A 23,205-nucleotide genomic window follows, 5' to 3' on the forward strand; every position below is an offset into this window, starting at 1 on the left:
GAAGGAAGGAAGGAAGGAAGGAAGGAAGGAAGGAAGGAAGGAAGGAAAGAAGGAAGGAACAAACGAAAGAAAAGAAGGAAAGAAAAATTAAGGACTTCTATTAAGGTTAGTATCCTAATCTCAAGACATGAAAAGTATCTCATGGTAGATAGCAGAAACATAGGCAATCTAAAGCCAAGAACATTCTATTCCCTTGAAGCAACAAGTCCCTCAAAATTCTGATATGAAATTTTTCCATATTTAAATTCTATGTACTATTGAAAGTATGCTGGTAACTACCTGATCTAAGAGAAAACACTATAAAGTAAGTTAACCAAACTACCTGATGGTCTACTGGAACAGTCTTCCAAACAGAAAAACAAATGTCAGAAGTAATCTATTTGCTTCTATACAACATATTTTAGACAGCCTTCAACTGGAATTAAAACCACACTTTCCCAACAGAAAAACGTTTAGCAAAACAATACCGAGGACTGCTAAAATCTAAAAGAATCCTATAATGAGATTTGGCCTGGGGCGGGGCGGTACTTAATAAACATCATTAGGCTCTAGCTGCAAAACAGACAAGTTCGGTTAGAACGGTAGCACTGCATCTGCAGCCAACAGTAATCATCATCAGGCTAAAGAAAGGCAGGTTTTTCTTGCCATCTTTATTCAAGTATTTCACAGCAGTTATATTACAAATTACAGTAAATGTTCAAAATTCCAGAATTCAAAAATTAAATAATTTACTTCAAACTAATGTAAAATGAAGTCAAATGCAAAACATCAATTTAACACAATTCTAAATTAAACTATAAACCCAAAATAGACCATAGTTGATGAAGTCTACTTAATCTACAAAGTAGACATACGTGACTGAAACCAAAGAGGACTCCCAAAGTCTAAATAACTGAATGTACAAAATACAAAAGATGCAGGTACACGCCCAAATTCAAGCTTACAATGTGATTACAAATAATAATTATAATAACAATGGCATTCAGCTACGGGACCTGACACTGAAGATAACCTACCGAATAGCACCATAGCTGAACCAACTTAATCAAAAATGGGAAGATATTACCACCCCACTCCCTAAAAATAAAATCCAGTAAACCTACAAATACATTGGCATATGAGAGAAATCAAGTCATGAAAGGACATAAAACAAAACAAAACAAAATTAATCACAGGTGAGATTCAAGCTCAAAAACACAATTAACTCCACAGCCATCAGTTTCAACCCTAGTGCGGTTCCATCATCTTCAAAAAGCTCCCATGGTCCCCACAGCTGAGCATTAACCATTGTTGGGCTGTGCTGTGATACATATTTTACTGATCTGAGAGCAAAGTTTTACATAGGAGCTATCATTTATAATGCTCACAATAGGAAATAAGAACAGAGGTCAATTTGTACATATTTTCGCCAATGCTATACAGCAAAAATTAAGAACTTACATAAAGGTAAACAAAATTGAGTCCACTTGGATAATTTCACAAGCTGCTTTAAACTATAGAACCACCAAATATCTGTAAAGTAAGCAAAACTGGTATAGTGTGTGGTTTTTGGGGGGGAGAGGGGGCAGAAGGGGAGCAGAGGAGTTGATATAATTTCAGCTAATTTTTCTCCCCTTGGCATTAGACTGGCTTTCTCTTTAAGACCTAAACTGTTCAAAGTGGCAGTTCCTATCATACTGAGGGTGCCTCCTATTTCTCCATCTATATCAAGGTTAAAATAAAAAAAACTTGATCTTTTGGAAGCATTTTAATGCTAAACATAAATAAATTTCCCTTGTCAAACCCACTGATGGCTAAAATCTTAATTAACTTGTACAAATTTAGTAACCTACTAAGAACATGTGCGTTTTTTTTTTTCCTTTCACAAGTGCTGCTGTTACTTGAACAGAATGCTTCTGAATTAGAGTAACTGGAATAAATATTTAAAAAAAAATAGTGCAGCAAGAACCTGAGACTTGCAAAAAACCCTTTTAGCAGAAACTTGCTACAAAAAATCTGCTACATCTTATTTCATCAAATCTTTAAATTCTGTAACAATTTCCATCAAAATACAAAATGCTAATGTATTAGACAGTAAAATAGTCTGAACTGGTATGATGGTAATAAATACTAAAGAAAGCATGAAAATCCTCCCAATAATCAAATTAGAGGTTTCAAATAACCTCCCCTTTAAAATGGTTCATCGTTAATCGCACTTGCCCACCTTAAAAATACAGTGTGTCTACACGGGTAGCATCTTGAATTACATGACTTAACTGAATATTATGAAAACTTCATAGACTAGGTATAAAGAAAAAAGTGGCATTTCTTAAAAAATTAAGCTATAATTAGAAGGCGCAAAATGTTAATGTAAATGCCAAGAAGCACTTAAGATTACTGCAGTAGCCTACGGCCAACGTGTGCTTTCTGCGCTGGCATTGGGCACACTCCAAACAGCCAGAGACAAGGAGACAAGTACCTTAGCTTCAGCGTGTAAACGGTGGCAAAGTGATTACAGGACTCTGTAAACACTACTGGTAACTAAAATACAAAAAGCTGAGGTAGCTCAGTATCTCTGCAGTAGTCCAAGACCATTTGCTCTAATTAAAACCCAAACTATATGTGTTGCATATATTGGAAAGACACACCGGCAGCTAACGGCTACAATGAATGAAGTTATCAAGCCAACTTGTCAAAATTTTCTACTTTTTTTGTTTAAAAATCATCTGATAAAAAAATGTCACTGCACTCCCTTTGCCTCTTTGCAACTGCCTGGACTGTGTCTCCAAATTTGTAGAAAGTTTTTGTAAAACTAGTAACCCATAATTAATTTTAGGTAAGTACAATTCGGAGAAATCACTCAACAGGGTCCAAAACGGGTTCCAATCAAAATGAATAGTTGTGAAGGTAAGCTTATGGTAAGGGATTTAAACATTAATACTGTTAATGTCCATTAATGTCCATTAATTCAAGGACCATACCAGAGCTCACCTGCAACTATGCATATAGAATATGAACTTTATGGAGCTTCTAGACAAATTCCTCTTTTCTGTCCATTTGGCAAGTCCTGGCTTTAAAACAAAACAGTAACAATTTACTATACACGAAATCATTCTTCTCTGGGAACTCAAACATGAATAACTATTAAATTGCCACTGAGAGAAGAAAAAAAATGTCATCTATCTATTTTCTGGCCATCATTGTCAGCAATGCTGGAAACGTGTGAGTTTTTTGGTGGACTGGGTAGTATTTGTTGTTGTTGTTTTATTACATGTTTCTTAAACAGAAACAGACCATACAGGAAAACTTACCATTTTAGTATAGATCATGTGGCTTAATGAGTGTCTTCATTGAGTTTTGAAAACAAGATAGGCATTTTATACCAAAACACTGGTTGCCTCTCAACGACACAGAGTATCAAAACTTATTTTCAAGGTTGTGACCAAAGAGACATTCTAACTGATTTGCTACAAACAAGCCCATCCTTTTGTTTAGCCTTACCTTTCTCAAATGAATTAAAAGGCACGTTAAAGGCAGTTCTAAAGAGCCTAATCTAATTTCATCCAGTTTCTTCAGTTTCCCACCAGAATATACCATAGCCAACTCTAAAACAGGTTTCAGTCCATTACCCAGAGGAAAAAATAAAAACAAATACGCTAAAAGGAGCAGAAAGGAGGGGAAGGAAAAAAACAAAAACAAAAAACAAAACAGGTTGCCCACTGTTTAAACAATTCAACACAGTTAAGAGAACTGCCCCATCCAGTTTCCTCGAGTTGGCTGGTCTGCTCCCTAAGAGAGAAGTCTCCAAAAGAGAGTGCACGAAAAGAGGAGCAGAAGTGAGAGCAGTTTCTGTAGCACCAAAATCTCCAATCTGTGGGGTTGTATTTTTTATTTGTGGAAAATACAACACGTTTCTGAAGTTCTGTTTGGTTCTTGTAGGCTGGTTGGTTTCAGGTACCTGAGACAATAGCACCAAATTCAACAGAGAGAAAGAATGAGTGAGAGAGCACTTTACACCAAGGCTCTGCACATAATTGGTGCAATTTGAAATTGAATGGCTCAGAAGACTGCTCTGTCAGGAGCAGATTGGAGAGGATAAACCACTCATCTTGAAAAGTTCATAGGAATGTCTCAAACATATGAACTGTTCTTTCCATCTCCTACAAGGGGAAAAAAAAGTGCATGTTATCTATTAAAGGAAGGACAAAAGTATTATGGGAAAATTCACTCTAACTTTTTAGAGAAAGAAATTTAGATACAAGTTAAGCTTTAACTATTTTCCTAATTATAATACGGGAGCTTCTCTGTAAGACTATCTTATCTGCCCTAGACACTTCCAAATGCCTCCCATTGGATATTTAGGCGAATGGATGATGCTAGTACCACTCAATGAGTATTTATTGTGCCAGATATTGTACTAAGAGATTTATGTATATAAATAATTTGTCAGCTAATAAACAAAAGAGTCTATTTGAATATAGGTAGCCTTACTCCAGAGCCTGAGTCCTTCCTTTACTCATATTCTCCCAAAGCAAAATGAATGTACTCAGCCTAGTAAAACTTGTACCCAAAGTAGAATGCACCTGTTCCCACTGCAATTCACTCTAATCAGAGCTGAAAGAAAAAAGAAGGGAAAAAAAGAGAGCCAGAAATAGTCACTGCCATCACCACCAGAAATGCCACTCACTGGTGATTCTGCTATAGCTCCCTTCCCTCCCTAAACAAAACCCCTAGATTATAGAGGTCCAAGTCCCCTACTGAAAAATGTTTCAGTACTAAAGAGTATTTATTCAATACATTCAAGCTAATCAAATGTCAATCATGTGAACAAACAAGTTCTGGGTGGGTGGGGTTGGGGGGTAGTAAAGAACTCTACCCTACACATTTCACTTAGATGGCCAAGTGTCAAATACATCTAAGGCATCTGGTACATCTCTGTATACAATTAATAGGCCAGATTATCATTGATCAAAAATTTTTCATATATGATCAATAAAAATCACTTTTGCTAAATGTTTCATCATCTTATTACTGAATAAGAAAAAAAAAGTCAGGTTATAAAACAATATACAATATGACCTCAATTTTTAAATATACATTCACATACTTTGCTCTCTTCCTTTGATTCAAGTCCAATATTCCTTATTACACATGAAAAATAATCCCATCCTCTGCATACAAATCTTTAATATACTAGAAATGCTCCTGGAGAGCAGGGACTGTCTTATTCATGTTTTGCAGCCCAAACATCTAGCACAGTATCTGGAACTATAGGCATTCAATAAATATGTAATAACCAGATCACCAGATAAATAAGCTAACAGGCAAATGAATAGGGAGTCTAAGTCACTTAGCCATTTAGTGGGTTTCTATTTGCTCAGATGACTTCAAAAAGCAGAAGTGTGGCTTGATGATGTAAACTGTATGAACAGATATGAGTTCCTATTTATAAGGAAGAACTCACTTATGGCCCGAAGTTGTCTAGAAAGGGAACAATTCACTTTAAAAGTGCCTAAACAAAAGAACAAGCACTCCTTTGTGCAGCCATTTCATAGGACTAGATCTGATTAATGAGATGCCTTTTAAGTTCTCTTCTAATCAATGCCACTGCCCAGGCCCATTCCTTTAATCAGCAGTGGCTGCCTTGATAGCACTGGTAAGGACTGTAAGGCCATCCCCACATTCAACTGGCCCAAGTGATATGTTTAGTGATGTCAGTAACAAGAAAGGGACAAGAGAATTGTGGCATGCTCTTCTGTGTATTTCCTAACCCAGAACCACGAATTTCTGTGTTTTCATAAACAAAGAATCTCAGATTACTTCTGTCCTGAGACAAAATGATACAGTAAGGCTTTATTCTTCAAACTATAACTCTTAATGAGTCTTCTAATCTTAAATCTTCAAAACATTCTTCAGTTACTTGGTGAAAGATAGAGACTAACTTTTTTCCCTTTTTTGGAGGAGGTGGGGTGGACAAATAAAAGCACGTATCTGTTTAAGGACGCACTGAGCACTTACCTCTACAAGTTGTGATTTGTCATAATCTTTACGATGACGATAGATGCACTGACTAAGAAGAGAATATAATCTCTCAAGTTGATCAACTGCCAGATTGTTGCTTTTATCTACCAATAAATCGAGCAATTTCTAAGAAAAATTAGAAGAAAAGAGAATAAAATAAAGTTTGTTTTCATTGTTCACACTGAAACAGTTATATTCAAATGGTTAGGTAAGAGACACCACAGGCTATAATGTAACAGTGACACCTGATTTTAGAAGATTCTAGGGCTTAGTTTATTACCAAGACCATTTTCTAAATCCCTCAAAACACAAAAAACTCTTTTTTTTACTAGAAGCCCCAAAGCACTTATATTCCTAGGTTATAGCAAGAGATTATCAAAACTAGCTTTGTTCAACTGACTACAAACATATTGAAATGTGTTTCCATTCATTTAAAATTGACGATGGGGGGACAACACCTGGCTGGCTCAGTCAGAAAAGCATACAACTACTGATCTCGGGGTTGTGAGTTCGAGCCCCACATTGGGTGTAGAGATTACTTTAAAATAAAATCTTTAAAAAAATAGCTAAGCTTACCTTCAATCTCTCATGATCAACTATAACAGGTGGCACAGGCTCAGAGGGCTCTTCTGGAACCAGTTCCAGGCTTGTTGTTTTTGCCTGCTCTAAAATTAACTTACGATATTTCTTTACTTTAGAAGCACCTACAATTGAAAAAAAAAATGCACTGCAGCAAGTAAAAGTTAAGAAAAATCAGGTTTAAACAACTATAAATTCTTTTACCCACCACAAAAACTTTTTGGAATAAGGGTATATTCTTTAAATGGTAAACGATTTTTTTTTTGTAAGAATAAGTAGCCCACGTTAAAGAGAACTAAACCACAACTATGAAAGCCAAGCCATACTAGAAGATCATCTAATAAACATATCCACTTAAGGGAAGAGAAAAGCAATCTTCACCTCTAAGCACTAACTTATAAAGCAGTCTTCACTCTTTTTATGATTCACTCTTTTTACTACAGCCATCATTTTATAATTTGGAGCTTGCAGCGGTGCCGGGGCAGCTCAGTCTGTTAAGCATCCAACTCTTGATTTCAGCTCAGGTCCCGATCTCACAGTTGTCAGATCAAGCCCCACACTGGGCTCCATGCCGAGCATGGAGTCTGTTTGGGATTCTCTCTCTCCCTCTCTCTCTGCCCCTCCCCTGCTTGTGCTCTGTCACTCTCAAAATAAATAAACATTTTTTAAAAATTTGGAGCTTTCAGAACTGGAAGAGGGGAAGGAACCTAGAAAAGCAGATGCAAACACCAAGTAAGGCCAACCTATCTTCATTATTTCCTTGCAAAGAAAAGAAATCTTCCTCAACATTAACTGAAATTTCTTATTTTTCTCTTTTACATTGCCCAGAATTCTATTAGAAATTGATCAGGGTTATGACAATTTTCCTTAAAAATATAAGCCTGTTTAAAGTATAATAGGGCTAGTGATCTTTCCTACCTTAGAGTGAAATACTATAATCTAATTATTTTCCTCTCAACATCATGCCAAGACCAGCCACACTACAAAGAAAACAAATTCTGAGGTGGCTGAGCATGATCTGACAGCACGAGGCACTCCAAGGGCTAGCCAGGGCTGGAGGCCATCAAGCCCTATGCTCCCCTCTGTCTGCATACTCTATGAGAAGGCCTGGGGGAAGGAACACCAAGACAAACTAAACTATTTCAGAACTCTATACAGGACTGGCCCACATCACAGACACCAAGGAGAACCTTTCCCCTCCCTCCTGCCTTAATCCTCTTATTCCCACGTCTTCAAACAATTCCCTCTCATCAATGCCTGCTAGACAAATAGTAAAAGAACTAAAAATATTGCCTTCGAAAACAAATACCTCCATGTAGCAGAGAAACTGTATATTTCAGACAGGCTTTAGAGTGAAAGCCTTGTTTTATAGTTCAATTAACATATGCGAAGAGTTTTGTTAAGACCTTACTGACCTCATTACCCTATCTACGGACATCCAGGAGCCTGACAGCTTGCACTAGGTAACACTGCCCTCCCTGACATTTACAAGTGAAAACTTCAGGTAAAGCTTTTACACAACAAATATCTTTAAAGTTTTTAGGTAATCAATTGAACATAATATTAATTTAAACCTTTTCTGCAAGCTCACTAAAATCTCATAGTGAAGAACACTAAAAAGGATTCCTTGCCTCGTACCCACAGTGACTCATCAGAAAGAGCTCTCCCTTTCTCCCACTCTGTCCCAGTCATTACTTAACCCTAGCTTCAACACATTTTTAAAGTTCTGACCGTATGATAAATATAAATAAATACCAAAATAAACACTGCTCTTAAAACTACCTTCTGTTATTGAAGAAAAAGAAAAATTCTCAATAGGTAGCATTTAAGAACAGTGTACACACACACACACACACACACACACACACACACACACACACACCCCTACCTATCTCTTTATCCATTAAAAGAATTCTAAGACTTTGAATTTTATTTTCCTACTTCCTAGTTCTGCTAAAGGGCTCAAAAACTGGCAGCAAAAAACTTTTCCCACATAGCCCAAATCCCAGGCTAAAGCTATATATAACTCCGCACAATTTAGAGAGCATGACAGAATTTCAAAATAGCCTTGTGTTAGAAGAGTACCTATTCAGGACAGAAATGTATATTCAAAGGGTAGATCTCTAACTCACCCCATCCCACTATGGGCCAAAGAATGAAAAACAAACTAAAGCTAGGAAACCCCAGGCCCCCATTACTGCTTCTTCTTAAAAGAATCACATAGCCACGGGAAGTCAGAAGCTGGCAGAGTGCTCTGAGTCTGTGAGAACAAGGTAGATCTGACAGTGCTCATTCTACCGTTTCCTATACCAATGGCCTTACAAAGCAATGGAGCACCTTAGACTCAACATCCCTCAGATTCAACAGTGAATGCCTGGAATGAATATACCTCAGTATGTGTCAGGTACCAGAACAGGTGATTAATATACATGACTTACTTAATCTCTGCAGTGACACAACTCTAAGTTTAATTCAGAAGATGGAAAAACAGGTTTGGAGAGCGTAAGTAACCAGCTCAAAGTCACATGATTATAATGAACAGAAGTGGTAATTTAACGTGGGTCTACAAGAGTGTAACATACCATACTGCTCTAGTATCCAAGTCTTCTCAGCCCATGCCTACCCCACCCCACCCCAATAATTCTTATCAGAATTCCATCTTAACACCTATGGGTTTACTTTAGCCATAAATCCAATAGGATCGGGATGACAATCAGGTGGGAAGCAAAAGAGTAAGCAGACAGGAAAGCAACACATTCTGGGCCATAAACCCTCTGAAACTTCCACCCAAATGTAGTATTCACGTGTTCACTTTTCTAGGGAAAGAGATGAAAACTTTAACAGATTCTCAGAGAGTTATAACTGCTTATCAACTACCGCTACTGATGACCAGACAAAATAAGCAATTAGTTAACTCAGGAGTTTAAAATTTCAGGTTTTTTAAAATATTCGTTCTACCTTCTTTATCCAGTTCTGCATCTTTAACCTCCACATCAGGGCCAGGTTCTAACTTCTCATTATTGCTACATTCCAGTGCCTCTAGTTTCTCAGGATCATCTCCAAGATGTTCATTTGAAGTTTCTGGTTTTTCTTTTGACTGGTCCTCTGGGAGAATCTTTTGTTCAGAACTACATTTATCTCCACTACCACAGAAAGAAACAACTTCAGCTTTGCCATTCTGACACTCCAGAACTGGTATTCCTTCAAAACTGTCGGTGGAGGCCTCACCATTTAGACAGCTTCCTTTAAGGAAAGGCTCTTTCCTAGATGTCTGCTCTGGATTTAGAGAACTGCTGCTGTTGACGAGTAGAGACTCATTGGAACTCTCTTCTTCAGTAGATGCAAAGTTCTCCTTCGTGCCGGCTCCATTGTTAAGCCTCTGCCCCTGGTCCATGTCCATGATGTCACACGATGATTCATCATTGGTCATAGAAAGGTCTCCCGTCTCTTCTCCATTTTCTTCATGGCAGTCAGTGCTTACCTCAAACTCTCCATTCTCTAGCAACTTCCTGTCCTCTGTATGGTTCTCATAGTCTGCAAATTTGGTGTCCTCTTCATCTTTTTTTAAATTATTGACTTTCCTTTTCTTAATAATTCCTTTACCCCACTGTGATCGCCGCCTCGATTTTCTCCGAACTCGAACTATTTTACAGGGGAGGAAAACAGATATGTAGAACTTGGGAGTGCAATACTTGTTTTACAAATGTTCACTAAATAAGACCCAAAAGAAAGTAAACCGCCCCCCGCCCCCAAAAAAGAACATAAAAGAAAGTAAACCCATACCGGTATAACACACAAAAACTACTTAGCTCTTGACATCCATGCTGACTAATCCTCACAACTTACAAGTAGAATGAATATGAAGTCAGAGATGAACTCTGAAGAATGAAGTTTTTTTTTTTCCTGAAGAATGAAATTTTTAAAAGTTTATTTCCTGTAGGAGTTTACCCAGCATTAATTATTTTCTATTATCTTAAATTTACAACTATTCCTAATTCCTAACATCCAAGGACCATGCATCTATTATGTACATTTCAGAAATGACCACATTACCAGTCTGCCTAGAAAGTTTGGGGCCATAGCCCTGGATTTCCACCAGGAAGGTAAATGCTTTGCCAGCATCACCCAAAAGCTCCTAAACCATGAAAGAAAATGAACACATGCTCCAGTATATCAAGGTAGAATAGTTACAGGTATCCCACAAAGAATTATCTATTACATCTCCTTCCCGAAGAAGGAATCCCCACAGTTAAGTATAGTCATGGATAGAAACCCTATGATGGTTATAGAGGACAATCTGGTTAACCAACTGTTAAGTCTCCTCTACTATAAATGGTTCATCAAATAGGATCAATTGGTTACACAGTTGTTATTTTAAAATATGGGGGAAAAAATTAAGCCCTCTGCTATCAAGGTAGCAACAACATTAACAAAACACTGAAAATAAATATTTGGTCAGTTATATGAAAAGGAAGACCCACAAAAATTGAAAATACTGTATTTATCTTTAGAGGCTAGAAACCATCATGAGCTTTATGAGTACTTCCAGCTAACAACAGGCTCAGGAATCTTTAATTCCCCAAATATGCGTTTACATACTTTTTCATCCTTTCACCTTTAATCCTTATTGAGTCTCTGTATGTAAAGACACCAAGGTATTCACAGGAAATGGACAAATGTTGTTATAAATATTACTCTTCTTTCTTATCTAAGAATAAATCTACTAAAGATTTCTGAAATTATTTCCAAAATTCAAGTTATTTAGTCACTTGGTTCAAACTATATTTTGCCTTCAAAACCATATCATTTGAATCATCTCACCATTTCATTTCCCCCTACTAATTTCTATTTTTATAATTTACAGTTACAGGGTAATTGGAGAAGAAATTTATTAGTTTACTGTTAAAAGCTGTACATAAGCTAAAGTGATGGGCATTTGTTAAGCATTCCATTAACTATATGAAAAACTAATCCAGTACACGTTAAAAATGGGGAAAAAAATTCACCTTGTTCTTTCTCTAAAAGGTGGAGCTGTTAGGTTTTTACTACCTGACAAGTCACTCCTGACCGTGTGACCTCACTTATTCTCCAACCGTGCAACCAAAAGTACAAGAGGTTCCCCTTTCCCTTCCTCACTAAGCTACAGAACTCTAGAACAAGTAGCAGCTCAACTCTGCTCAATCAAGAGCCAGCTCAATTGTTTGATCTGTAGTACACTAAGCAAAGGCTGTAGAAGGCCTACTGAAGCAAGTTTATTTCTAACACTTTCATCCCAGCTAACAACAACAAAAAAATGTTCTCACTTGGGAGGATGTCAAACTAGAAATATTTTTCCCCTCCTTATAGAATTATTTCTAGTGGTTAGTGTGATTTTGGCAAAATAAGAGAACTTGATCATATAAGCTCCACAGGAATAGGGAATTTTGTGTTAGGCACTGCTGTAGCTCCACAGCACCTGGCATATGGTAGTATATACATTTATGGAACTAATCTTTAACATACCACTTCCTTTCACGGGACACTTTGTGTGAAAAAACCAATACAGGGGCACAATCTTTATAGTCAATTTTTATAGCCTCTCTGAGCTTGTTTCCAAAACTAAGACCTCAGGAAAGCAACTCTCCCTTAGGGATATTTAGATCTATTAATTCAAGTAACTTAATGTAAAACAGACAAATGATGAGTCACATATGCCATCTACTGGTAAGAGAAAACAAAACTCACATTTGTAGATTAAAATAACATTTTAATGTTTAAAGGAACTTAAACTGCTTAAAGCCAATTTTCAATGGGTTTTAGTTAATAAATATTTGTATCAGATACAGAGAATGTACAGGACTTCAAAGTTTAAATTAGAGTGCTATGTTCTATAATCCAGATGATGATCCAAGATACAACTACACCAAATAGCTTTAATCAGTTTCATGGAACCAAATATACTACTAAATCCTCAAAATTTCTCACATATGAATGCCACTTATCACAAAGACAAAAGCTAAAACAATGAGTATGTTTCATCCATTCGAAGTCAATGCCACTGGTGAACGAACATATTATGGCCAGCTTTACTGACAGTTTCAACAGTATTGCCACTTTTATACCAGAACAGTATGGCTAACCTCAGTGAAACATATGGACTATATCAGGAAGATGCTGTGTTCGTTAACATCTGTCTTCCGGAAATCTTATGTATCACCATGAATGAGGAAAAGTGAAGAAAACTTAGAACTAGTACTAAATTTTCCCTAAGTGTATCTCACTTAAACAAAAATAGATTAAAAGGGCTGTACACATTTTTCAAAGTGAGCACAAGATAGTCTCTCAGAAAAATGAACCTCCTACTGTCAGCCACTCCCTTAAGTCAAAGTTTCTACTCTCCACCATAAAGAGGATATCTGGTACATTATAGAGCAAGGGTTAGGACTGGAGGCAGGGGTGGATGAAAAGTCTGTTGGCTCCACATCTCTACCCCAAATCCAAAGTTTAAGACTGAAAATATTCAAACCTAGTTCAACACCCGCAAGTACTGAATATAAACATAAAAGAGCAAATACGGTTAGAGAAGCATGTTCCTCATTCAGCATCCGACCCCACAAGCCCTTCCCCTCTGAACAGAGAAAAGCTGAGAAGATGTGTGGGGAAACAACAGCACCTGGTTTGTGTCCCCCGTTCCTAACAAATCTGCATCCTTCTCAGGTGTCCCCACTATTGGATAACAGGGTCTCCTCAAACACTCACATGCACATTTATTTGCAGAGTTGTGCCAGACATCCAATGGATTTCTTTGTTTGTGCCGAAATGCCTCTTCAACTCTAGTTTCTGTCTTCCGAGCTCCAGTGCCATGAGGATTTATTTGTTCTGCTGTTACCGATAAGCCTGCAGGCAGAAGATAAGCAACACCCATTTAAATATTCCTAGCTACATAAACCAAGAAGGTTAAAAAAAAAAAAAAGTTTGAAATATAGAACTAAGTTTTAGTCATTAATTATACCTGGACAGTTTGTAATTTGGATGAAAAAAGCATCGTTTGTTTTAAGATGGAAAAGAAACTAGATATAAAATCATAACAGAATAACCTAGCAGGCCATGCTTAACACATAATCCTTAAAGGAACCCTATGTTTACTCGGTTTAATTTGCAAAGGCACACATTCTTATGACTGTAGGACAACGATAATATATGGTCTAAAAGTCATTATTTCTGCCATCTTAGAATGTAGTAAGTGTCTGTTGGTCCATTAAACCCCATTCACATGAATGGGTTAGCTGGTGTTAGCTGCCTGTCACACCACACTGCAGTAAGTTTGGTTTTCCGATATTATCTTCCTAAGAGTAACCACTCCATCTCAATTTCCTTCACTAGACTTGTTTCTTCTAGGTGGTCCTTAAATGTTGATGTTTCCTAGGGTTGTCTCTGAAATCCCTGTTCTTCTCACTCTGATCTATACCTTCTACCATAAAGTATCATTCATGCCTTCAGCTTCTACTACCACTACATAATAATTCCCAAATCCATGTTTACCCCAAGCATGTCTTGAGTTTCTGACCCATATATCCAACTGCCTCTTTGATATCTCCAACTAGATATCCTAAAGGTAGGTCGAATTAAAGATAACTAGTTTATCTTTCTCCACAAAAAAACCTGTTCATCCCTATCTCTATGGAGTTATTCCCTATCTCTATTGGTAGTATTAGCATCTACTAAGTCATTAAACCTGTAATATGGCAGCCAATTTTGACTTTTCCTTCCCTAACAATGCCCTCTTCGATAATTAAAACTCTGGACAGCTCCAACAGTTTTTTTCCTCCAAAAGCTTTACTGAGGTACAATTTACATAACATAAAAATCACTCATTTTAAGCATGCAATTAAATGATTTTAGTAAACTTACAGAGCTATGCAATCACCATAACTATTCCATGCCACCACTAATCTACCCTTTGTCTCCACAGACCTGTCTTTTGTGAATGTTCCACATAAATGGAATCACACACAGGTGGTCTTTTGTGACTAGATTCTTTCCCTTAGGATAATGTTTCTGAAGTTCATCTATGTTGTACCATGTATCAGTACTTGGTTCTTTTCTGTGGCTGAGCAGTATCCGTATACCATTTGCTTACCCATTCACCAGCTGATGGGACATTTGCGTTCTTTCCAGTTTTTAGCTGTTATGAATAGTCTTTACATGGGCATGTGTTTTCATTTCTCTGGGGTGTTTCCTAGGAGTAGAATCACTGAGTCGTATGGTAAATGTTATGCTTAATTTTTTAGAAACTGCCCAACTGTTTTCCAAACTGGCTCCAACAGTTTTTTAAATTGTCTCTCATCTTCCTATCCTGCCACATTGAGACCTTGCTATTTTCCTGCTGCCATAGCAATGTACCAATTCACTCCACAGCTTAAAATACTTCAATGACACATATTATGGCAATGATTCTCAACTTTAGCGTACAAAAAAACCACTTGACTAGTTTGTTAAAGTGCAGATTTCTCAGCCTCACTCCTCTCGGAGAATCTAACTCACTAAGTCTAATAAGCTGATGTGGGTATTAGGCACATACATTTTGAAAGACACTGACCTACAGGATAAAGTCTAAGCTCCTGAGCATTGGCATTGATTCATTCAAGTATTTATAGGACAGAGTTCCAGGGACTTCAGCGGGGCTGTGAACAAACCATTCACAACACTTACATTCCAAATAAGGAAGAGAGACACCCCCCCCCCAAAAAAAAAAGACAAAACGCCACATGCTATGATATCCAGACCCTATATTATAAGATTCGGTGACCTGGGAGGGCCTAAGGAAGTAGGAAAAAAAGCTTCTTGATTTTAATGTCCTGGACTCCGCTCATCTCTTGAGCTCTATTTCCCACCATTCTGTACAGCTTCAGCAATACCAAACCGTTTTCAGTTCTTCAAATACACCATGTTATTTCACATCTCTGTGCCTTTACACATACTATTATCTGCTGTGCTTACAAATACCACCTCCTCCTCTGTCACTGCCTCCCTTTTTCTGCTCCACTAGAGACAACACCCCTATATTCATTCCCCAAACTCTGGACAAAATGCTGGGATCCTTAACAGGAGGTCTCTCCTCTGTGCTATAAACATGTTCCAATCGATTCATATACCTCAACTGTACTTGATTCGTTTCACATTTCTCTCTGTCTCCTACTAAAGTGTGAGTTCCTCAAGGACAGGATTATACATTGAATGAACAAACCACATTTGCTAATTCTTTATTTTTAATTAACAAAACTGCACATAACTATCAACAGGGAAAACAAAAACAGTATTTCTAAAAGCTTTTAAAAAGTAAGCCCTCTACAGATATGAAGGTCTATCTAAATCCTTTAAGAATAAAAATCAATAGGGTGCCTGGATGGCCCAGTCAGTTAAGCATCTGACTTCAGCTCAGGCCATGATCTCACAGTTCCGTGAGTTCAAGTCCCACATCAGGTGAGCACGAACCCAGCTCTGGGTGAGCTCGAGCCCCATTTCAAGTGAACATGAGCCCCACTTTGGGTAAAAACACGAGCCCCACTTCAGGTGACCCTGCTTCTCTCTCTCTCCATCTCTCTCTCTGCCCCTTGTGGCATTCTGTCTCCCTCTCTCTCTCTCTCTGCTCCTCGCTCACTTGCATCCTCTCTCTCTCTCTCTCTCTCTAAAAAAAGAAAAAGATTAAAAACAATTTAAAAATTTTTAGTTTAAAAAAGAAAAAAAAAAAACAATAATTAACAAAGAGATACTCCGGCAAAAAAAATTTCACTGAACTCTATTTCTGTAATTTGCATTGCTGCACTAAAACTTTCACAAAAAGTAAAAGTAAAATATCTTTAAGGGGCACCTGTGTGGCTCAGTCGGTTAAGTGTCTGACTTCAGCTCAGGTCATGATCTCACAGTTCAAGAGTTCAAGCCCCCCCCATCGAGCTCCATGCTGCAGGTGCCAAGTCTGTTTGGGATTCCCACTCTCTCCTCTCTCTCTGCCCTTCCCCCCACATGCACTTTCTCTCTCCCAAATAAACTTAAAAAGATATGTATCTTTGAGAATTTAAATGACACATATTAATATCAGAAATTATATACAGTCTGTGCCTCAGGATGCATTATTTTCATTCTGCCAGCAACGGTGAAGAGACACCACCCAGTAACATTCAATGACTCTTGGCCTTCAGTAGCCAAGGTCATTTCTAGAACTTACCTCTTTTTATTCTTGCTTCCTTTATTTCTTCACAGAGTTTATTAAATTCTGGATCCAATTCAGCTGCAATGATGGCATGTGCAGTGTCCTTCAGGGTACAAGCCCTGTGTCTAATTATTTTATCTGTTAAAAAAAGTTGGTATACATTTATTATACATATGAATGCAATAACATGAACAAAGGGCATTTAAAAAAGAGAAACAAAAGAATACAAACACTGAAATAAAATTGTAAAAAGCATTTCTGGGTGAGAAACAAGTTCATTTAAATGATGAGTAAAAAATAAATATAATTAGCCACTGAGTCACATTCAAAATTTTCTGAGAACTGTATTTTCAGAACTTCAAAGTACAGGTAACCCTTGTACAACACAGGGGGTTAGGGTGCCAACTCCCCCACACAGTCGAAAATCCATGTGTAACTTTGGATTCCCCAAAAAACTTGCTAGTGATAGCCTAATACTGACCAGAACTCTTACATGTAACATAAATAGTCCATTAACACATATTTTGTACGTTGTACATATCATACACTGTAGTCTTACAATAAAGTTAGCTAGAGAAAAGGAAATGTGAAGAAAATCATAAGAGAAAACACACTTATAGTACTATCCTGCATTTACTAAAAAACACCCATGGTAAGTGGACCCAGGCAGTTCAAACCTATCTTGTTCAGGGTCAACTGAACTAATAAGCCTATTTAACAAATCATTATCTCAAAGATACAAAGCTTTACTTTATATTTTAAAAAACAAACATATATGATTTTCAATAAAAACTTTAAGAGATTTGGAGGATATTCACCATTATGTCCAGCACCAAAGTTGCCATAGATGGATACTGAGAATTCAGAAAATCTTAATTTTCTCCATTTAGTGAAAACTGGTAAAAACTGTGAAGAATATAATATATCCTAAGTCAAGATGACCTATCAAAAAACTAACAGAACTAGAAAAATACAGCAAGACACGCTAAGCTAAAGAATGCAAAATGGTAAATAAATTGTAGGTAGATCCGGGCAAGAAATACATACATCCTTTTAGGTGAATTATACGTAACATTTGTACTAAGTCTCTGCTTTACCCTAACCCAGAAGCCAGTATTCATCAACAATACAACCTAAAAAGTACGGTGTAGAGCTATGCAGCTCCAAGGTATTAAAAGTCAAGTAAGCATTATCGAGGCCACTTATTTTACAAAGTATCAAAAACTAAAACCCCAAGTCTCATAATAACATCTGCTTTTTCATCCCTAGTAATGGCAAAAAGTATAGACATTTTATGTATAATTTTTCTTGTTAGAAACTCCTAATAGTTCATTGTGGAAATCTTACAGTGTGCAACACTAAAAGGCAACACTGGTATATTTCTTTCCAACACATTTTCTCTAAACATTCATTTAATAAATGTTGTCGATTGTACCAGGAACTGAGCCAGGTGATGGCTAGATGGTAGTGAACAAGAGAGGTCTCCACTGTCAAGGAACTTTTTGGATGAGTATAGGAAAGAGGTATTAATCAAATAATCTCTCATACACACATATAAATAAATACTTCGCTCACCCCTTTCCTCACACCCCAAAACCCTGAATCATAGCTACAATGAAAACCCACATGGCATTTGGTGTGGATGCCAATTTGGATTGGACAAGTCAGAAAAGGCCTCTCTGAAGAAGCAGCATTTAAGCGAAGACTGAAAAGCCTGCACTGCAAGCCACTGAAAGAGTAGTGGGAAAACCAGTGCAGGCTCAGAAAACACCACGGGAGAAAGTTCTGGAGTAAAAAGATCTTGGAGATTTCAAAAAACTAAAAACTAGCCTCTGTGGTAAGAATACAATAAACAAGAGACAAATGGGAACCTGATTATATTTAAAGGATTCAGACTTTATCCTAAGAGCAACGAAAAAACGTCAAAAGGATCAGAGCAGGGAAGTAACATGACTTAAGTGAACATCTTCTTAAGATCATCTCTAGCTATTACCTGGAAATTAGATTGAAGGGGTCAAGAATAAAATCAGGGAACATAATCAAGAAGGCTTTTTTTTTTTTTTTTTTTTTTTTAGTGAGAGAGGACAGCAAATTGAACCAGGAAGCTGTGGTGGTGGTGGTAAAGAGGAGATTACAGATTTGAGATATGTTCTCAATGACACAACTTGATGATGAAGTATGGGATAAGATAAGTATCAAAGATAATTCTCTACTTTCTTGCATGAAAAATGGGAAAATAAAAAGTAACACAAATATGCAAAAACTAGAGAATAAATAAAGACAGAAGGAGGAAAAGAAGTTAGATTTAGTCTGGATACACGTAAAAAATATCCAAAGGAGGTATCATGAATATATGGAGATAAATGAATATAGGTCTCACAAACTTATGACCCAAAAACCACAACAACTGTGTAATCTGAATTTATTATTTCACATATTGTACTTCCCTAAATCTTTTTTTAAAAAACTAGATCTATTATGGTATAGAAAAGATATATTAAAGTACACATATTTAAAGTATACATTTTGATCACACCAAAAAAATACCTAGAAATAAACTTTAACAAAGAAATGAAAGACCTATACTCTGAAAACTATAAAACAGTCAGAAAAGAAACTGAAGGTAATACAAACAAATGGAAAGATATCCAAGCTCATAAATCGAAATAATTAGTATTGTTAAAATGTCTATACTACCCCAAGCGATCTACAGATTCAACACAAAAAACCTATCCCTGTCAAAATACCATTTTTCACAAAACTAGAACAAATAATACTAAAATGTGTATGGAACCACAAAAGACCCTAAAGAGCCGAAGCAATCTCTGAAAAAGGAAAACAAAGCTGGAGGTATCACAATTACAGATTTCAAGATACACTACAAAGCTGTAAGAATCAAAACGGTTTGGTACTAGCGCAAAAACAGACAACACAACAGAATAAAAAGCCCAGAAGTAAATACATGCTTATATGGTAAATTAACCTATGACAAAAGAGGCAAGAATATACGTGAGGAAAAGACAGTCTCTTCAACAAATGGTGTTGGGAAAACTGGATAGTTATGTGCACAAGAATGAAACTGGTCCACTTTCTTACATCGTACACAAAAATAAACTCAAAATGGATTAAAGACTTAAATGTGAGACCTGAAACCATAAAATTCCTAGAAGAGAACACAGAGAATTTCCCTGACATCAGCCACAGCAACATTTTTCTAGATATGTCTCCTCAGGCAAGGGTAACAAAAACAAATTTAAGCTATTGAGACTACACCAAAATAGATGGTTTATTTTTGACAGTTTATTCTTAATGTGATTTATGTGATTGTTAGTAAAGTTGCTGTTTATTTTCTACTTGTCCCATATGCTCTTTGTTCCCTTTTCCCGCTTTCTCTCACTTCATTTGGATGTGTACTCATTTACGATCCCATGTTATCTCCTTGTTGATTTATTAGCTCTAATTATTTGCTGCACTTCTGCTAGCCCTGTGTGAGCTTGAAGGAATATTCCCTTTCTCTGGTCTCAGGTCATTTCCTCAAATGTATACACCAATCAGTATGCAGCTGCCGACTGGAGGAGGTTCTTCTGATCTCCAGAGTGCTCTCTCTGGGCAGATTTCTTTCTTTCTACTCTGAGAACTCTCCTACTATGACCTCCTTATATTCCCAACTCTGTCTCTGTCAGGTACACTTCCAGACTCTGCCTGGGCCCTTCCTTCCTGGACTACAGTCTGGAAACTCTCCAGGCAACTACAGTGCTCAACTTCTCGTTTCTCATCTTTCGGAGATCACTGCCCTTCATTTCTTGCTATCCAATAGCTTCAAACTTTTTTTTCATACACTTTGTTCAGTTTTTTCATTGTTTCAGGTAGGAGAGTAATTCAATCCCTTTTACTACACTACAGCCAAAATCAGAAGTCTCCTGATAACTGTCAAATATTCTTTGAGAACCAAACTATAAAAGCTGTGTAAAAATCCAAAGTAGCATGTGTTTTAATTTTTCAAAATTATTGTTCTACTGTTATAAGTTTTAAGTTGCGGGGTGCCTGGGTAGCTCAGTCAGTTAAGATTCCTACTCATGAATTCTTCTCAGGTCACGTTCTCACAGTTCGTGAGTTCAAGCCCTGCGTTCAAGCACAGAGCCTGTTTGGGATCCCTCCTCTCCTGCTTCCCCCCACCCTCCTCAGCGCACACTCTCTCGCTAGCTCACTCCCTCTCAAAATGAACATTTTTTTTTAAAAAGGAAGTTTTAAGCTGCTTCAAATTTTAGCTACTACACATAAAAACCTACAACAAACACCCTTAGAAGTAGCTATACCTTCAAGCCGATAACACAATGTTTGTGGTGCAGGGGATACCACAATTTTCTGCCACTGACTTTCTGCCTCAGCTTGAAAACAGCTAAGAAAGAGGTAAGATTAAATATAAAGCCATGATCTACCTAGCATATTATCACTCTAAAATTAACTCAGTAACTTTCTTTTTGCCTTTTTAAATATATGCCTCCCACCCACATTCCATTCCCAATTAAATGGGAAATGAATGAATGAAAAAAAAATTCCATAAAAATTTCCCACTGGTCTGAAGGACAAGGAATTTATTCTAAAGAGATCTGCATTTGATGAGGAAACAATATTTTTCATGTGCCTATCATAATTATTTTCTATCATAATTATTTTTAATCATTCTTGTCTTAGAGCTGTGTTTTTGTTTATACACAGCAAAGAATCATAAGCTTACAGAATATTAAAACTAGAAGAGATGTCATGTCTTAGATCTTCATCTTTTTTGGAGATGTAGGGGGGTCATCTGAGATCCTTATAAGCATGTGATGAAAACGAAAAATTATACAGGTATACAATTTTGTATGTAGTTGTTCAGAGACTCTCTCATGGACATCATACCTAAAATCCTTGCTTTACAATTGTGCATGAATATAAGCTACATATTTGCCAACTCTTTTGTCTTGTACTTGATGATCTTAAGATTCTCAAAATCCAGGTAATAAAACTACACACATTCGCTTTAAAGACAGAACTCAATCCACTCAGTTATGCCATATAACATTTGTGACTCTGCATACAAATTACATAATCTCTAAGCCCCAACCCCCTTATATCTATAAAGATATCACCATGTACATTTGCCTTCAATAAAAAATAATGGCTATAAGTATGTATAAAATTAACAAAATCACTAATTTTAAGAAAATGATAACTATTATCAATGTGTAAATGTTTCTTTTGTATTTTGGCAAACAGAAGTATATTAGCTAGGTTTTATTTTTTCAATAAAATTATTATGAAAGGTTAGTAAGGTTTTTAAGAAAAATTAACCTTTTTTAATCTTTATTATTTTTGAGAGAGTGAGAGAGAGACAGAGTGAGAGCAGGGGAGGAACAGAGAAAGAGGGAGACACAGAATCCGAAGCAGGCTCCAGGCTCCAAGCTGTCAGCACAGAGCCCGACACGGGGCTTGAACTCACAAACCGTGAGATCACGACCTGAGCCGAAGTCGGACACTTAACTAACTGAGCCACCCAGGCACCCCAAGAAAAATTAATTTTTATGAGATGATTTTTTTCATCCCAAATTACTTCATAATTAAGAAATTTTATGTATTTATTGGCTTATATCTGCATTGTGTTATCATGTCTCCATTTTATAATTTCTATCTAATCTGAAACTCCTTCAATTGGAGAACAATTAGTGAAATTTACTGACTGGCCACATTTGCTAAGAATATGCTCCATATAGGTGCCTACACAGATCCTGTTCCCTATCAGCTTGGAGTCTAAAACAAGGGATAGAGATATGTAAACAAGTAACTACTTCAGGTCATGGGAGTGGGGTAAAGGAATGGGTATTAAATGTCTCAGAAAAGTTACACAGTGCTATGATTCCAAGATGAAAGGATTACTTAATACTGGGAAGGACCAAAAACAAAATCTTCCATGAATGTAGCATTTAATATTCCTTGAAGCCTAAGTAGGATTTTAAAAGATATATGTAGTTTTAAAAACAATGTACTCTAGGGGCGCCTGGGTGGCCCAGTCAGTTAAGCATCCGACTTCAGCTCAGGTCATGATCTCACGGTCCATGAGTTCGAGCCCCGCGTCGGGCTCTGGGCTGATGGCTCAGAGCCTGGAGCCTGCTTCCGATTCTGTGTCTCCTTCTCTCTGCCCCTCCCCCATTCGTGCTCTGTCTCTCTCTGTCCCAAAAATAAACATTAAAAAAAAATTTTTTTTTAAATAAAAAAAATAAAAACAATGTACTCTATATAACTGACACCTCAATGAAACTGGTTGAAGAATAAAAAAGTGTCGGGGCTCCTGGGTGGCTCAGTCGGTTGAGAGTCTGACTTTGGCTCAGGTCATGATCTCTCAGTTGATGAGTTTGAGCCCAGCGTCGGGCTCTGTGCTGACAGCTCAGAGCCTGGAG

At 37.0% G+C, this 23,205-nt stretch overlaps 1 protein-coding gene across 3 annotated transcripts in view; it reads right to left on the minus strand.

Annotated features, from left to right (window-relative positions):
* Nucleotides 1–621: 621 nt before the first annotated feature.
* The window catches only part of ATAD2B (ATPase family AAA domain containing 2B), a 169,537-nt gene continuing 146,953 nt past the window's right edge, over nucleotides 622–23,205 (minus strand). For 2 of the 3 annotated variants that reach the window (XM_040496165.1, XM_040496164.1), the window contains exons 23-28: nucleotides 16,784–16,906; nucleotides 13,318–13,455; nucleotides 9,538–10,221; nucleotides 6,577–6,704; nucleotides 5,998–6,126; nucleotides 622–4,139 (exon numbers count right to left, since the gene is read on the minus strand). In XM_040496165.1, the coding sequence (XP_040352099.1) occupies nucleotides 4,098–4,139; nucleotides 5,998–6,126; nucleotides 6,577–6,704; nucleotides 9,538–10,221; nucleotides 13,318–13,455; nucleotides 16,784–16,906 (1,244 nt within the window). In that variant the 3' untranslated portion in view covers nucleotides 622–4,097. Of the gene's footprint in view, nucleotides 4,140–5,901; nucleotides 6,127–6,576; nucleotides 6,705–9,537; nucleotides 10,222–13,317; nucleotides 13,456–16,783; nucleotides 16,907–23,205 lie in introns of those variants that run through there. The other variant, XM_040496163.1, reaches the window with a different exon arrangement.

Source organism: Herpailurus yagouaroundi, unplaced genomic scaffold (assembly GCF_014898765.1).
Source record: "Herpailurus yagouaroundi ecotype Mexico unplaced genomic scaffold, PumYag 188, whole genome shotgun sequence".
NCBI classification, from domain to species: domain Eukaryota; kingdom Metazoa; phylum Chordata; class Mammalia; order Carnivora; family Felidae; genus Herpailurus; species Herpailurus yagouaroundi.